General features: G+C 42.5%; 1 protein-coding gene across 2 annotated transcripts in view; it reads left to right on the top strand.

The window, feature by feature from the left end:
* The window catches only part of tmem64 (transmembrane protein 64), a 73,447-nt gene extending 64,948 nt beyond the window's left edge, over positions 1-8,499 (top strand). For both annotated transcript variants that reach the window (XM_041190467.1, XM_041190466.1), the window contains one exon: positions 5,028-8,499. In XM_041190467.1, coding sequence (XP_041046401.1) covers positions 5,028-5,219 — 192 coding nt within the window. In that variant the 3' untranslated portion in view covers positions 5,220-8,499. The remainder of the gene's footprint in view (positions 1-5,027) is intronic.
* Positions 8,500-17,942: the final 9,443 nt, after the last annotated feature.

The following is a 17,942-nucleotide window of genomic DNA, read 5'->3' as shown; positions in this document are numbered from 1 at the left end:
CTCAGCTGTGCGCCCGCCGAACTGAAAATCTAAATGACAAGCTGTGACGTCAGGACACGTGCCTGACGTCAGCGTTCTTCATTTTACGTGTCGCCAAGTGGGCCCCGCCCCCACTTGCTGTCCGGAGAATGCTGCCCCATGTCTCTGGCGCATAAAGCAGAGAGGGCAGGGCGATTGCTTTATAGACTTTGTTTACTAGGCAGACCTACTCCTCTTCATTCCCAGATTGATGTTCGATGCCTACTGAAGGCCACACTTGACAATTCTTGCATGTATCACGTCGTCAGTATAGATAGCTCGAGAGAGTGTGCTGCCGAGATAGGTGAACTTATCCACTGCTGACAGGCACTGGTAATGGACTGAAACCTTAGGCTGAAGGTAGGGCTTTCCTGGAGCAGGCTGGTCCATTACTTCAGGTCTTTTTGTGCTGATCATAAGGCAGAAGTTGTCACAATTATTGGAGAACAAGTCCATGCTACATTGCATCTCCAGCTCTGAACTGGCAGCTAGTGTACAGTCATCAGAAAACAGGAAATCATGAAACATGTCCTGGGAGACCTTGGTCTTTGCCTGGAGTGGTCTCAAATTGAGCAGGTTCCTGTCCATACAATATCTGATTTTGATGCTGGGATCACCATCGTGGAAGGAATTGAAGAATGTGTTGGAGAAAAACATGCTGATGAAGGTTGGCGTGAGCATGCAGCCCTGTTTAATACCTTTAGTGGCTGGGAATGGATCAGAAGACCCGCTATTATCCAGGACACATGTAAGCGTGCCTTCATAAAACTGTTGACCCATTGTGGTGAATTTCTCGGGGTAATTGAATTTCTCCAATACCTTCTAAAGGTCCTCACAGTTAACTGTGTCAAAGGCCTTGGTCAGTTGAACAAACATGGTGTTAGCGGTCCATGTTCTGTTTTTAGCATTTCTCCTGGAGCTGTCTAACTGAAAATTCAATATGTGGTTCCTTGACCTTTTCTGAAACCGCATTGAGTCTCTGGCAGCAGATCCTTATCAAGACGTTGCACTGAGTGGTTCAAAAGGATTCTGGCCAAATTTTTGCTGACGATGGCGGGGAGTGATATTCCCCTATGATTGTGGCAAGATTGGCAAGTTCCTTTCTGCTTGTATAGGTGGACAATTGAGGCACCTTTGTATTCTTGTGGGATGTTTTATTGCTCCCACATAGACTGAAAGCGTTCAGTGAACTTCTTGACCAGGCATTGACCTCCAGCCTTGTAGACCTCAGCTGAGATAGCATCAGCACTTGGAGCTTTGCCACTAGACAGGAGTTTGATTGCATTTGTTGTTTCTAACAGCATGTGGACTGTCATCAAGAGAATAGTTGATGGCAGCCTGTTGATTGCTTCTTTATTGATAAATGAAGGCGATTGAGGATATGGTTAAAGTGCTCTGAGCGTCTTTCTCGAATTTGGGCTTTTCCTGTGAGCAATGTTGACCTTTTGGCACCGAGAATTGGTGACGAACCAGTAGACTAGGACCGTCAACAGATTTCAGAGCATCATAGATTCTCTTCATCTTGAGTCTCCATATGACTGAAGTTCGTCTGCTTTCTGATTCAGCCAGGTATCTTGCATGTCTCTGAGCTTGTTTGGGTCAGCCCTGAGATATTTTGATAGGCATTGTGCTTGAATAGTCATGACTTGCCACTGAGGTATACCCTGTAGAGGCAATGTTTCTCCTCCATTAGTTTTTCGATTATGTCATTGTTTTCATTGTGCTAATCTTGATGTTTTATGAGAGATAGGACCAAGGTCCTCTAGAGCAGTGAAGTACACTCTATACCTGAAGATTGCCCAGTCACCCTTAACACAGTGAGTGTCCGTTTTCGCTGTACACAGGCGACTCCTGATTTTCTCAGAGAGATTCTTCTCTATCTGCCTGCTTGAGTCTTGGGGCATTGAGATGCTTCTGAACCTTCATGTCCAGGAGCATCTAGGGGGATAGATCTTGATGTTTAATTTTGAAATGATAAGATGGTTTTCAGCCTAGCAGTCAGCGCTGGACATGGCTTTCATCGCAAGCACATCCTACCTGCTTAATGCTCTGCCCAGTGGCATAAATACTGTTAGGGGAGGTCCATGAACTACTCCCATCAGTGTTTTCTGACCCTTGTTATTCCTAATCTCTACCCACCTACTTGATTGTCTGAGCCAAGATCCTTTCTTATTATTGACCTTTACTATCAAGGTGACTGTTTTTTCCATCTTTGCTGCCTTTTTGAAATGTGATGCATCCTGGAATATTTATATCTCAACCTTGGTAATGGTGGTTAGATCTAGGCCATCAATCTCTGTTTGTGCCAGTAGCTCATCAATCCTATTGTGAATGCTTCACACATTCAGATAAAGAGCCTTTTTTTTTATAACTGATACTATTTGCATGGACCCTATATGCTGATGCACTATTACCATTAATTACCATACCACTATTACTATCTTCCCTCCCCTCCTGTCCCACTCAGGTTGTCTTTACCCAAATCGCTACACTACTCTGTTATCTCAACTTTTTTCTTTAGACTTCTGAATTTCCCTTCACCTGACCTGCCCAGCTGCTTTTAGTTTAAATCCCTGTCCACAGCCCTAGTTATACGATTTGATAGGAGACTGATCCCAGCCTGATTTATGTGGAGCCCCTCCCAACGGAACAACTCCCTCTTTCCTGAATGCTGACGCAGAATTGAAACCTACTCTTCCTACAACACGCTTTGAACTATGCATTTAATTCTTCAATCTTTACCCCATGCTCTTGGTCTTGGCTCAGGTTACAATCTAGAGATTATTACCTTTGACATTGTGTTTTAATTTGTATCTTTTTTTGGTTCTGATTCATGAAATGTATCTTTGGTTGTGAATTTCAAGAGTTTACCTTTATTACTTATTAGACTGACTGGTCTGTGGTTCCCTACTTTGTTCAAGAAGGGGAAAAGGATAACGATTTTACTTTCGCACTGCTCTAGTCCCCGGCGTAATTTCCATATTTAAAATGGATTGGAAAGTTGTAGGTAGTGCTTCTGCAAACTCCAGAGTTCCTTTAGCTTCTAGTATGCATGCAGCCAGAGTGTGGTCACCCGGAGTCCTGCACATTTCTAAGGAACTAATTCCAGTTATCTCTAACAACTATTTCATATTCAGCACACTTACAGCTCACTTCACAATCATTTGTTTAAAAACTGGTGCAGACTACTTAAAAGCTCCAACATACCTTCTGCACAATTAGATTTATTTTATGACTGATTAGTTATTCTTTCTCTAGTTCTACCACTCGTATATACTTATAAAAGATTGCTTTTTGGTATGTACCAATCTTTGAATTCATTACCCTTTTTAGTCTGTGTTTCTCTCCTTTCTCCTCCCAGGCAATCTCTTGAGCTCACCTCATCCATGAGGCCCACCTCCTAATTTGTTAATTCCATTTTCATTATACTATTGAATCCTCATCTTTTTTTGATCTAACTTCTCCAGGCCAAAACCTTCTAATAATGCTAGCCTTTTGTGCATTTGACCCTTCCCTCTTTGACTCACCATTGGTGGCTGTGCCTAAAGTCATTAAGGCTGGGTATTCTGGAATTGCCTCCTTTAAACCCCGCCAGCAATCATATCCTTCACTTCTTTCAAGAATCTAAAACCCCTCTTTAAGCACGTTTTTGGTCACTTTTTAATATAACTTTGGCTCCCTCTCCGTTCTTTGTGACATAACTAGAGGTTGTTATGACCACAGCCAGTGTTAATTACTGCACAAACCATATCCCAGTGGGAAACTTGGCTTACAGGCCATACCCTTTTTCTTTGTATTCTGAAAACGAGAAGACGACGTACCGATCTCAGCCGTAAGAGGTCCAATAACACTTTTGGGATTTTAAAAGTTAAAAGTAAAAGTTTTATTAACAAGAATAAAAGAACATTTAAACACATAAGATTACAGTTACATAATTAAGGTTAGTCTTACAAACATTCCCCCTAAAAAGACTCTCAATTTGGTCAGACCCACAAGTAAACACCTTTCAGGCAACACTCCCTTATAGATATTTAACTATAGAAATTCCATTAATATGACTTAGGGGAAACTGCTGTAGTTTCACTAAAGGCATACCACATGACCTGTAACTCGCTTCCATCTGCTGTGAAAAACCAAACTTCAGAATAAAATTGCTTTTTGTAGCCCAAGACTTTTCTGACTTGGCTGGATGGCTGATTCAAACTGCATCTCCTCCCAGCCCAGAGCTAACAGCTCCTAACTCAACTGCTCAAACAGCTTCCAACTCTGCTCCAGCTCAAACAGCTATAGTCCTAAGCTGCCCACAATAACTCTAAAATACCTCCCCCCCCCTCCCCCCACCGCCTTTCATCTCAGGTTCCATTGTTTTCACACCTCTTTGAAACTCAAACCCTTCCAAATATAAAATCTTTCATGTCGCCATCTTGTCTTTCCTTTTGGGTCAATAAAAATGATAACCCCTTCTATTTACCTATGGAACTCCTGCAAGATGCAAACATGTTTCTTTGTACCTCTGACTCAGCTTTGACATTCAAATAAACTCAACATATCTAAAAAATACAAATGTTATTTATAACCCATTTACTTGTACATCGACCTAACACCTCTATCCTTTTCATGTTTTAATCTCCCCCCGACAACCTGGCTCCTATTAATCTAAGCCCAGCTTAATTAAATCATACACACACACACACACACACACACACACACACACACACACACACACACACACACACACACACACACACACACACACACAGCCTTTTCCACAGAATAACACAATATTCCCCAAAGGTGTTTTTGTACATTGAAGGCTCTGTGTAAATGCAAGTTGTTGGTTGTTGTGATTGTGAATGCAAATTTGCAGGACTCCTGAATAGTTTGATTGTATACTGTTTGAAAGTGCTTATAACAATCTGATTTTATGGAGAATTAAAATCTCAATTTGTACATTAAATTATCCATGTCATTATGCTGTGATTATATGGTTTGCTTTCCTCTGGTTACAGATCTGTATCAGCGTTGGATTGATGTTTTATGTTGTGCATAGGGCTCATACTGAATTGGATGCTGCCATTTTGGCTTGCCAGATGGAGCTGAAGACTTCCTTTATTAAAGACGGTCACCCAAATGGACCCAGCTTGACATTCTGCAATAAGAGGACTTCAGCAATGACAAGTGGTGGAATTAATATTGTATGAATCAAAATGATTATATAGATTCAGGGAACTGTAAACCCATCAGCCAGTGCTAATTTTAGGTCACTAGAGGCTAATGACTAATTGGGCATCAGTACGTTCTGGCTTCGCACGACTGCCTTAATAGTGAATAAATTAAAGGTATGGTACTGGCAGCTGAAATAGAAAGATAATCACAATCCATATAGTGATGGAGTTTAGTTGCTGGTGAAAAAGAAAGCAAGGTGGAAGGGCAACTTTATAAAAAAAAACTAACATTTGTAATGTATTCATAAGTGAATTCCACAGACTATGTTGAACCATGTTTTTTTCTGTTGTGGAAGAATGCACTGTAAGTTGACTCTCCTTTCCATCACATTGACCTTGTAAATTGGTTTACAATCAAAATTTGTGCAGAGTGATATATATATATGTTTGGTAGCAACTGTATTATAAAATCTAGTACATGTGGCATTATGGTGTATCTAGTAAGACAATTTCTGTTTGTGTGAATAAACTGCCTAATGTCAAATGAGCAGGCAAGAGAAAAGAACCAAAACGCCTCCCATGTGTGGAGAGTGAAGTAGAGTGTTACAATCTATACGATTTAGAACAGTGGAATTTCACATGTCACCGAACAATCAAAGTACCTCTTCTAATCTGGTCCTTAAAGCATTAAATAATACAATGGTTTTGCTGATCAATCAAATGAGCACTAAGTTTATATATTTGTCTTGCAATGTAACCTTCTAATTAAGTGAGTAAGAGTAGCACAGATGACCCTGTGGCTGCTTGTAATATGCACTTTAGTTATTTGGTCTTAATGATACCATTTGTAGAATAAAGGATGACAACAGAGTGTCTCAAATATAATAAGTTCAGTGTCATTGAGCTATTGAAGTTGTCTGCTATAATTGAAATAAGTAAAATGTAGGGTTGAAAAGAATACTCCCTAAATAAATTATTTTGCACTCAAGAATTATCATGTTGAAGCGGAAGACATTTACAGTCTTATTATTGATCAGTTTGAACCAGGTGGCATAGGAAACATTAAAATGTACATGAATATGCTCCTTCCCATCAAAACATGGAAGTAAAAATATAAATACCACAAGGTGATATATATTTTCTCAATCTATTCCAATCTGTGGTTTCAAGGTGCCCTATGAGTTTACAAAACACCAAGGTGTGTTTTAAACTATGTGATTAAAACTATGATGATACCAACATCTCAATATATTAGTCAGGGCTGTTCCATTTGTTAAAATGCTGATGGCATTAATGTCTCAAACAATCTCCGTGGAAGAATGTTCATTTCAGCAAAGTCATTGAGGTAATTTTAATCTGCATTTGAAATCTTAGCTTAAATAACATATTGAAAAAACATAATTAAGCAATTAAATGCAGTGAAATAAACAGAAAATGCTGAAGTACATAGCCAGTCTATTATTTGAGTGACAATCCATTTTCATCAAATAGGATTTTCTTTTTAGATAGATGCACATATCAGAAATTTTGCATGACAAATACATTTTAAATCGGTAGGCAGCATGTACAATGATTCATTTTGCCTGAACATCCCACGTGTAAGATAAAATACTTTAGTTCTGTATATATTGAGCATCAGTTAGTTAATGCACTATGGCTTAATAACTGCCTTTAATGCAGCATGTTTATACTGAATGTGCTGTTCTGTGGCACAGTAAATTTCAAAAGATGTGTTGCATGTTTTCTGAGCCATTACTTTGAACTATCAATGTTGTTTTCTTTGCTGTTCTGATATTTACATATGTGTCAATGCTCTCTTTGCCTTGATGGTAATCTGATAACTAATTTACATACAGCACATGAGGTAACTTTTATATGATGTAGCACATTTAAAAGATACAAACGATATTTGTACTCCTTTTAGTTTTTATAACTTGGAGTTGACAGACATGCACTTCTAGCCAATACCAAACGCACATGAATTGCTTCCTTTTATTTGATGTGTACAATATGTTCTTACTTAAGTGTCCTATGTACCATTCAGACTTATTCCAAATCTTGTCAGGATCATAAATTGAACAGTGCTATTATGGCTAAAATAATGAAATGTAGTGAGGTAGTGAAAAACATATTTGGAAATAATTGGGATCATACAGAGCTTATTACAGTTCTTTGTTTTGAAAACAGTTGTGATAAGGGAAGAGAGTAGAGCACATTTGTTTATGCTGAAACTTTGTAGGTTGTGGCAGTAGAGTTGTAGCTGATTATGGAAACTTGCAAAGCATATACCATACATATTTTTCTCAAACTTCAGTTGACATTCATCCAAACGAATCACCGTTTTGGGGGCAATCGCATATTTCAATGCAAAGAAAGGTCTCTTCTTTAAAGAATAAGATTTAGTTGTAATTAATTTAAAAAAGCACAGTGCAAAGAACTTTGATTTGTTTCGTGTTTGTCCAAGAGCATCAGTGGGAAAACGTACAACTGATTTTACAAACTGAAAACGGGTATGGAACAGATACAATTTTAACTTGGACTTGGGACTTTGATAATGCTATTTTTATTATAAATTCTATAACAGCTGTGACCTTGCTCCCTTCTATAAGTAAAATTGATGTGGAAGGTTACCCAACTTATTCTGCTTTTTGTTTGCAAAAACAGAGTGGTGAATATTTTGTTTAATGTCTTTGGATTGAATTGCCCTTTATATTTCTTGAAAAGTATTAAGATTTTATAAAATTTGAATTCTGCTTGAATTGTCAATGATACTTTCATATAATGGCACTTGGCAATAATATGTATGTATATCAATAGCACATTATAAACACAGTGTGCAGAAGATTCCAGCAATCAGCTGCAGATTGTTCTGTGATAAATCTGCAGAGGTATCATCATGGTTGAGTGTTTTGTGTGAATATTGCGCATCAAGAATATGATGCGCATGAACTGTGTCCAGATTAACAGCCACTGGCATTATGGAAACTCCAGAATAAAAGGCCGGTATGAAATTGAAACTAAATATATATTCTAATTAAGTGATTACAATGTTATAATCTAATTTTGGGTTCAGGTGACTGCTAGAAACTACCTTTACTGATGTGGTTTGTCATTTGACTGGCTCAGTTAGGTCACTCAAAGTTACGCCTGGCTTATGGTATTTTGTGTAGAAACAACTGATGGTTTCTATACACAGTAAAATTGATACCATTGTTTACTATAAAGTGCATTTCTCAATTGTATTGATGTCAGATGAAAAATTGAATATTTAATTTAATGTGTAATCCGTTTTAATAAATTGACTTCTTAAAGTGAACTGGCAGTTTTTCATCTGCTTCTGCATCATTCATCATAGCCATTGGTCATGTCAGCCTTCCAGTTTAAGAGTATGTTTTAGAATTTTTGAAAAAACAGATTGAAGAATTGTATAACATACTAATTATAGCTACTTTTTTTAACCTGAAGCATATTAGATGTGGTCAATAATTTTATATTCCAGATTTTGTTGGGTCCCATCTATAGGAGAAATCTGCCTGAAATTGTGCACATTTTGACAATCGGTAAGAACATGTCTACAATGTAACCGTAATTAAACAGTCTGCTGAACATTGCAGTTTAGATTAAGGCATTAATAGAAAATTCGCAAAATGCTGCAAAGTGTAATACCTGTATACTAGGAGGCGGTGCCTTTTTGGAGGAGTGGAGAAAGTCGGTGGGAAAAAAATACTTTTCATGTCTTAAATTGAAATCAAGAACTGTGTTGCTTTTATTTTTAGCTTACAATGAAGCAAGGACATGACCAGCAGAGCAAAATAACTAATAGTTAATTTCAGATTTCTAGGATATATGAGGCATGATCCCTGATCAGAGAGAGAACTTGGATTTATATAACAGTTTTCATGATCCTCCGGATGTGCCAAATAATCAGTGAAAGTGTAATGGTTTTGTAGCCAAACATGGCAACCAGTTACACATAGCAATGTTTCACAATGCACCAATGGGATTAAATGACCAGTTAATCTTTGTGTGATGTTGATTAAAATAAACATTGAATAATGCAAGAGAAACTAATAACCAACCTGAATGGACAGGCATGGCCTCTGTTATAACCTGTGAAAACCTCCAGCAATGCCTACCCAGAACTTGTGTTCCAGTCAGAATGGAACTTGAACCATGAGCTCTGACTACGAGACTGTTCTGCTAAGCCACGTTGACGAATATATCCTGTCATCTAGCAGATCTAAATTTTGTAATCTCGCTACATTAAATCATGAATTAGATTGTAAACTGTATAATTCAATTTTGTACAAAGCAACATTCTTGCATCTTGCTATTTGCCTTCATTTACATCATTCGAGATGAAACAATAACTTCCCACCTAGAAAATCAAACGGAATTATGGCTTAGAAGAGACTAAACAATACTGTAGTATTGCATCATTACTCATAAACATGCTTTTGAGATGTAAAATGCGTAATGGGTTTTTCAATACTTCTTTCAAATGGGATTGCCTCTTCAAAAAGCTAAAGTGGAGTTAAATGTTAAACAGTATAGCCTCTTTAAGCACTCTTTTAAAAAGATAAAAAGTAAGTTAATTAGACTGTTGAGGCTGCCATCGTTTACTCAAAACAAATACAAAATACACATACAAAAGGCCAAATTTTCCCTGAGGATTTTCATGCCGTGTTGTCCCGAGCCGGCCTCATTATTTATTCACTCCCTCAAACACGCTGTTTCCATGGCGAGCGGGCTCTCATTCGCCTGCCAGCCGTCAACCTGCTGCTGCAGCACGTCGGCTGCCACCTTTAAAAGGCAGCCGCCAGCAAAGCGCTCATCGCCACCAGCTCACCACCCCTGCCTGGGAGACATGGCCAGCAAAGGAAAAAAGACTGCAGACCCTGCTTCAACCCCTCGAGCGACTGCTGGATACCGTGGAGGCCCACTGGGGTGTGCTCTACCCCCGCTCTGGCCACAGGATGGGCAGCGATGTCACTAACCTGGTTTGGGAGGTAGTGGCAGCGGTGGTCAGCACAAACGCCCTGCAGAGGAGGACAGCCACCCAGTGCCACAAAAGGATGAATGATCTCCTCCGGTCTGCCAAGGTAAGTCGCTCTTTTCATCACTCCCAACTCTCTCACTCACAACAAACCCATCACACATCCGTAGGATCCTCACTCTGCCAATGCAAGGGACATTCACTCTTTCACACATAGGGCAGAATTTTCTGCCTGCCGGGTGGGCGGGCCTGACCCAGTCTCTGGCAGGAGGGGTGGGGAGCCGATCCTTGCCAGAGAAGCAGGCCCTGCCGCCATTTTACGTGGGCGGGCCAATTAAAGACTGCCCAGCGTGACGTCCGGCGGGAAGTTCTATGCACTTCTTGTGTTGGGGTGGGGGGGGATTTCCCCAAAAGTGAAAGTGCGCTCTTTCATGCATGCACACAAAAGAGCGCACATGCTTCCTCCGGGAGATCACTTACGCTTTTCACTATATTAAAAATAGGAAAAAAATTCCCTAACATGTCCCCCTTTTGACAATGTCACATGAGACGGGACATGTTCATAATTAACATCATAACTTTATTAAAAATTTTAAAACCCTACATTAAACCTCATCCCGCCGCTGGATGAGGTTTCATGTTTTTTCTATTTGCCATCGGGGCTCCTGGCCTGCCCGTCAGCCTTAAGGCAGGTCCTTTAATTGTTTAAATGATCCTGTCAATGGCTTCAATTTGCCATTGACAGGTTGGCGGGCCCACAGATGATTTTGCTGAGCCCCCGCCTACCTGAAAATTTAAATGGGGCAGGATAACATCGGGGGTTTCACCTGACATCATCCTGTGTCATTTGACGCATCGGCGAGCAGGCCCCCCCCCTGTTCGCCAACAGCAAAATTCTGCCCATAGTCATTGTTCTCATCCATCCATGGGACCACTCACCACCCACACAGGCCAGGCATACTTATTATCTAAAATAAAAGCAAAATCTGAAACAAAATCAAAAAGATCTGGTAAAATTCAGCAGGTCTGACAGCATCTGCAGAGAGGAACAAAGTTGACGTTTCGAGTCTGTATGACTCTTCATCAGAACTAAGGAAATAGAGAAATGAGGTGAAATATAAGCTGTTAGTGGGGGTGGTGGGACAGTTTATCATCTGGCCCTGCAGGCATCCTGGAACACTCTTCCCATCTCTGTCCATGCAGGACAAACTGTCTCACAAAAGGAGGGAAAGGTCACAGACAGGTAGAGGGATGCCAAAGTTCTGACAGAATTCAAAAGGCAGCCCAGACCAGGGTGATAGTCCAGCCTCTCACTCCCTGGAAACATTACTGATGCCTGCACCTCGGTGGTGCTGGTCATTGCTGCCAGATTATAGTGGGCAGGCACCACAGAGTTCTCTCATTCTCTCTGTTCGCTCTTAGCACTTTTAAGGTGGGCCTGGCCCCCATCACAACAACATCTGCGACCAGTGGTGCTGTGCACCAGCTCCTGAAGAGCTGAGGTGCTGAAGGCAGACACAGCATCAGATGCATTTAAAGTTTCATGACTGTGTCTCTGAGTTGGCCTCATGAGTGCAAGTGAGCTGCCCCTGGCCAGACAGGATTCAGACATTCTCAGAGACTATGTGAAGATCTATGGAGTGTCCTCACTGCATGTTGTCATCATCCTCCTGTGAGGGCCTCTACTGCATCTCCATGACAGGAGCATTTTCACAGAGCGTATTGACGCTGCCATAAGTCAAACTTTCACAACTGTGATGTGAGGATCTGTGGGGACACCTCACTGCATGTCGTTGTCATCTTCCACAAATCTGGCAGCTATGAGCGTCTCCTAAGTGTGCCTGCCTCATCTAACCCTATGCGAGAGCCTCATTCACGTCATCGTCACCACCAAGGACCCCCTCACCTTCATCCCCGTCGGTGTCCTCCGCATCCGAGGAGACCTCCAGCTCCTCCATCTCCTCAACAGGGAGACTCGCAGGCTGAGGAAGTGCCAGGTTGTAAAGGGCACAGCTGATGACAATGATGCGTGACATCCTCTGCGGACTGTTTTGCAGGGCTCCACCAGACAGGTCCAGGCACCGGAACCATATCTTCAGCACCCCGATGATCTGCTCCACCAAGTTGCGAGCTGCTGCATGAGCCTCATTATAGCGTCGCTCTGCTGCAGTCTGAGGCCACTGAACGGGTGTCATCAGCCACGACCTCTGTGGGTAGTCCTTGCCTCCAAGGAGCCACCCCTGCAGCCTCTGTGGACCCTGGAAGACTGCAGGGATCTGCAAGCAGCTCAGGATGTAGGCATCATACACACTCCTTGGAAACCGTGCACACACCTACAGGATGCATTTCTGGTGGTCGCACACCAGCTGCACAGTCAGTGAGTGGAAGCCCTTGCGGTTGATGAAGTCCACTGAGTGTAGCAATGGAGACCTGAGCACCACAAGTGCAGTCAATTGCACCCTGCACCTGTCGATGACAATGATGTGTGACATCCTCTGCGGACTGTATTGCAGGGCTCCACCAGATCGGTCCAGGCACCGGCTCCAATGGCTGTCCCAGTCCTGGGCAAAATGCTCAAAGTTGTGTGCCCTCGAGAAGATGGCAGCCGTGACCTCAAGGATGCATTTGTGGGTGGCGGATTGTGAAATCCCACACCTGTTGGAGCTCTGAAAGGAGCCACTGTTGTAGAAATTAAACATTGTAATCATTTTCACAACCACTGGCAGTGGATGCCCTCCATGTCCCCTTGGCGCCAATTCCTGCAGTAAGTGGCAGATGTGAGTCACTAGGTCCCTAGACATGCACAGTCATCAGCGACACTGGTTCTCAGTCACCTGCAGGAATGGCAGGCGGAATCTATAGACCCTGGGTGTTGCTAGGCGCCGACCAGCCATGGCTCACTGTCACTTCTGGGCAGCATGAGCGGGAGCCCCTGCTGCCCCTTCATGAGATTGTTGCTCCTGCCTTTGCACAGCCAGGAGCCTCAGTCACCATGTCTTCTATGGCCTCTGTAGGTCATCAGGCATACAGCTAGGTCACCAGGATTTCTGATCCTGACGTGGTCCTCCTGCAGCATGAAAGAGAGACCTGGTTATCATAGCTGTACTTAGCACCATCCCTGGCCCTCTGTTATTTCCCCTTAATGCTTCCCGGAGAGTGCTGGTCACCCCTCAGTTGGCCAGAGATGAGTGCGCTGCATGGATGCCCTGTCAACCGGCGACATGGGGACACTAATCCAAACTGGGATGCTGAGATTGCAAGGGGCTGTGAGCGTCTCCAGCAGTGACTGTTACATGGCCAGCATTGGCGAGGAGATTGTACAACGTGTGCAGTCCAACTGCTCCACGGCCCAATAAAGTGGTGGCGGACTCTAAGTCTGTGCTGGGGGCGTGGGTAAGGTATGGAGCGCTTGGTGCCCCTTTGGAGCCACCATGTTCTTGCATGGGCAGGCAATCATATCACTGGGGCTGCCCCTCGTCTGTCTCAGCTGCCGAGGCATGGTCAGTTTATACAGGTGTCCCTAATGCGTGGCCACTTCCCTGCGTATACCCTGACCCCCACCTCGATTGCCTGTGCACAGGATGCAGCACCAGGGCAGCACTTGCCACCACCCCCACCCCCCCCCCCCCCCCCCCCCCCCCCCCCGCCCCCCCACCCCAACCCACCCGCCTACCAACAATGGTTGCATCCGAGGCTGGTCAGCATTTGCCCCTGGGCTTCCCCCCACCCCAAAACAGTCACCTCTGGAGCCAGGCATCAGCTGCCCCACCCATGATGCCCCTGAGGCCTGTAAACAACAGGTTAGCTGTGGAGAATGCTGCTGCTCACTCACCTCAGTTCCCCCAAAGTGGAGGCCGCCAAGTGCACGGCCCCTGCGTGCTGTTGTGAAACATGTCAGCATGCTTTCCCACTGACATGGACAGATGACACGATGGATTCCAAGACCTGGCGGAATGGCCTTTTAACTATGTGCTGATGTATTACAATTAACCCACCGCCGACTGATGCCGGAAAATGCGGCTGCTTTTGGCAGCCTGAGCGGACGATTGCTTCTGCCTCCACGCCATTGTGAAGCAGGTCACACCATATTTTCCATGCACACCACCTATCACGCCCACTGCCAGCGGGCTCGGAAAATTCCACCCAATATACTGCAAATGCTGAAAGTCTGAAATATAAAACAAAACTGGTGGACACAATCAGCAGGTCAGGCAGCAGCTTTGGAGAGAGAAACAGAGTTAATATTTCAGGTCAATGACCTTTCAGGTTATGGGGAGAGGGCAGGAAATTGGAGTGGAGGCTGAAATGAGATCATCCATGATCGTGTTGAATTGTGGGGCAGGTTCGAGGGGCTGAATTGCCTACTCCTGCTCCTAGTTATTATGTTCTTATGATGAAAGGTTACCGACATGAAATGTTAACTATTTTTCTCTTTCTACAGATGCTGCTGAGCATTTCAAGCAGTTTATGATTATGTTCAAAATAAAACCATCTAGCAGTGAGTTTACTTGTATAATGAATCTGTTGTGTAACAAATTTGACGTAAGAGTAAACTTTTGTGGAAACTCCAGCAGTGACTTGCTTAAAGACAACCTCCAAGATCTACCATAGAGCAATTCCGTATACTGCCTCCTATCCCAACTCTATTACAGGTGGTGAGCTGTATGAATTTTAGTTCAGACACATGGAGCAGCCTATCTGCTGAAGGACGAGTTTAGGCTTCCAGCATAAATTGCTTGTGTACACACAAATTCTACTAACAAATTCAAATTAAGTTGTAGCCCTCAAGCAATTGCATAAAATAGAATATATTTACAATAATTAACATACAGCACTGCAATAAGTTTTAAATTTCAGACACATCTGATATATGGGCTTAAAGGGTATTTGAGGAAACCAGAGGATTTAAACATTACAGCACACATTTAACAGTAGATTCACCTTAAACTGTTACAGGTAATTGGCTTTTCCTGTCTGTCCAGCAAACATGCTGTTGATCTCTTTCCCAGTCTACTACACCTTTGATCAGTGTGTACATATAGCTTTCCACCAAGGCCCAATACATTTAATCTCTTAGCTTTGATCGGCCACAGCTACATTCATTCCTCTAAGCAACAGTGACATTGTTTTGAGACATGATTACAGTCAGTAAGACTGTTAGTTTCAAGGTCTACATGATGGGCCATTAACCTAGAGACCGTAGAAGCTTGTGATTAGACTAAAAAAGATATGAGGTCCAAGCATCATCTGCACTTGGACAAATCATCAGTAGGATTGGGTAAGTTGGGAAAAATATGGGAGAAAATGTGATTGGACAAAATCTGTTTGTGGGGTAGAACCAGGGATACTGTAACCACTCCAGTGCAGAGGATTCAACAGTGAACACCTGGAGGGTGAACAAGGATGAACAACAAACTGAACGTTGGACAGAATGTCCTTTGGGAGACTGGGGTAATTTAATTCTTAACAGTGTCTTGTGAAATGCTGCTCAAATGCAATGTATTAAGTCTTTCTTACACCAAATAAGAACCACCAATGTTACCAATACAGTGTCAGCTTCAAACAAATTTGAAAAAGTCCGTAAGGGGCTATAAACGTCCTTTGACATTTTCTAAATTCCAGCTGGTTGTATTGAATAGCAAAATTATTTTTAATTTAAAAGCTCCTTTTTTACTTGTTAGCTCACTTGCCTCTTGAGTCAAAAGACCATGGATTCAGGCCCCACTCCATGATCTGCGCACATGGTCTAGGCATACAGGGTACTGCGCAGAGTTTGGTTTCCTTACCTAAAAAAGCATATAGTTTACGTGGAGGGCATGCAACAAAAAAATCACTAGATTTATTTCTGGGATGAGAGGGCCTGTTCTGGGAATGAGTAGAATGTGTGTATGTCCTTTGTAGTTCAGAAGCCTGCGAGGTGATCAAGTTGGGGATTTTGATGCGATAAATTGCAAAAGTTATTTCCACTGGTGGTTGAGTCAACTACTAGAGGCAAAAATTTTACAATCATTAAAACAGGGATTTCTTTTTAATACAATCAATGCAAGAACATGGAATGCCCTGTCAGGAACAGTGTTGAAACCAGAATTTTAAATGACTTTTCAAAAGAAGTGGATATAGATTTGAATGGCCTTTTAAAACTTTACCACCAGGAGCTGCTTAACTGATATCTTATTTTCTGTTTGTATGGTACCTGGTTGCACACACGTTGTATGTTGTATCGCCTACATAACATTATACTCCAAAAATTAATGAACTGAGTGGTAAAGGCATTGAGATGTCCTGAGGGCATAAAGAACCACAACACAAAAGCAAATTGTTTCTAAGTACAATTAAATAGATTGTTGCACAATATCCAGGAGCCAAAAAAAATTGTTTCCACTTAAGGCCTTAAGAAATTTAAGATTTTAAATGTAATCAACATAACGAATTAAATTAAAAAATCAAGATAGAGATTGATAGCCTTACCTAACAAGAATTTATCAATGGGTATGGAGGAATGGCAGGAAATTGGAGTTGAGATACTGATCGGGTCTGGTCTAACTCAATAGCAGAGCACCTTTGAGGAGCTAGGTGATCTATTCCTGTTCCTATGTTCTTATACATTTATCTACACTCAGAAATAACTGCCATTTTTGCTTCTTTCACAGATGAACTCCGGTAAAGCTTTACCAAGCCTTTTTTGTTTGCTACGAGAATCAAAGTGCCCAAATTTGAATTGTTGTAGATAAATGAGGTAAAATTGTCAGTGTGGATACACTGCATGAAAAAGTTTGCAAGAGCTTTGTGTACTCACCAAGCTTTTCACGAAAATTACCAAAAGGAGAAATTGCTCACCCAAAGGTAGTTTTGACAGTTTTTCAATATTAGCATTGGCTGGAATTTTATACTGTCCTAATCCTGGGAAGTTGGAAGGCAGGGGCATAAAATCAGAGGATGGTAGGGAATATCATGAATGTCACTTTCCGAATGCCACTGGGATTTTACCTGCCTGCCCTTAGGCCATTTGAGGCCCTTAGGTAGGCACTTAAGGGCATCTTCCCACTGTCACTAGTATTTTACCAGATGTGGGTGAACACTTCGCCACCTGAGGAGGCTGCCTAGCAGCCTTCCTTCGGGCATGTCTCCTGATCGGGCACCCTGTGGCCCATGTTGGACTCCCCAGGGCAAAGGGCCTCTCCTTTCTGGAAGACCCCACTCCCCTGCCCTTGCCATCAATCTCACGGGGGCTTGCCTCTTTGCTCCTGACAAATCCCAATCCCATTTAACTGCACTCTGGGCCTCCTCTATAACTGTTGGTCTGGGGACTGCTGCTGTCCCAGCAGTGGCCATCATTCCCGGTGGTGCTGCTGGGACTGAAGAGCTGCTGACAGTTTAATTGGTCGGCAGTTTCTGGAGGCTGGACCTCCTGCCTTAGAGGGGCAGAAGCCATAACTGCAGGCCTGATCAATGTAAAATTAAGTCGTGGCTTCCAGGAATGGCATATGTAGGCATGACCCGTAACTCTGAGTGGTGGGCCCACCTTCTCCACCTAAAATGTTGACCATTAATACTGCATGTTCTGATGCATAATAGTTAAACTTAAAATAGATACAGGCATCCCCCGTTTAAAGTGCATTTTAATGGGCCGAAGAGCCTTTCTCTGTGCTGTAGATCTCTATGACTCTAATGGTGTGTTTTCATTTTAGCACAGTTCCCCAACAGTGCTATTACCATTTTCATTTTGGAACAGTTCCTGAGCCTTATTTTTCAAAACAAATTGC

The sequence above is a fragment of the Carcharodon carcharias genome, chromosome 6 (genome assembly GCF_017639515.1).
Source record: "Carcharodon carcharias isolate sCarCar2 chromosome 6, sCarCar2.pri, whole genome shotgun sequence".
Lineage (NCBI taxonomy): Eukaryota > Metazoa > Chordata > Chondrichthyes > Lamniformes > Lamnidae > Carcharodon > Carcharodon carcharias.
Note: the sequence above shows the minus strand (reverse complement) of the source record. Positions and strands in the feature narration are given on the sequence as shown.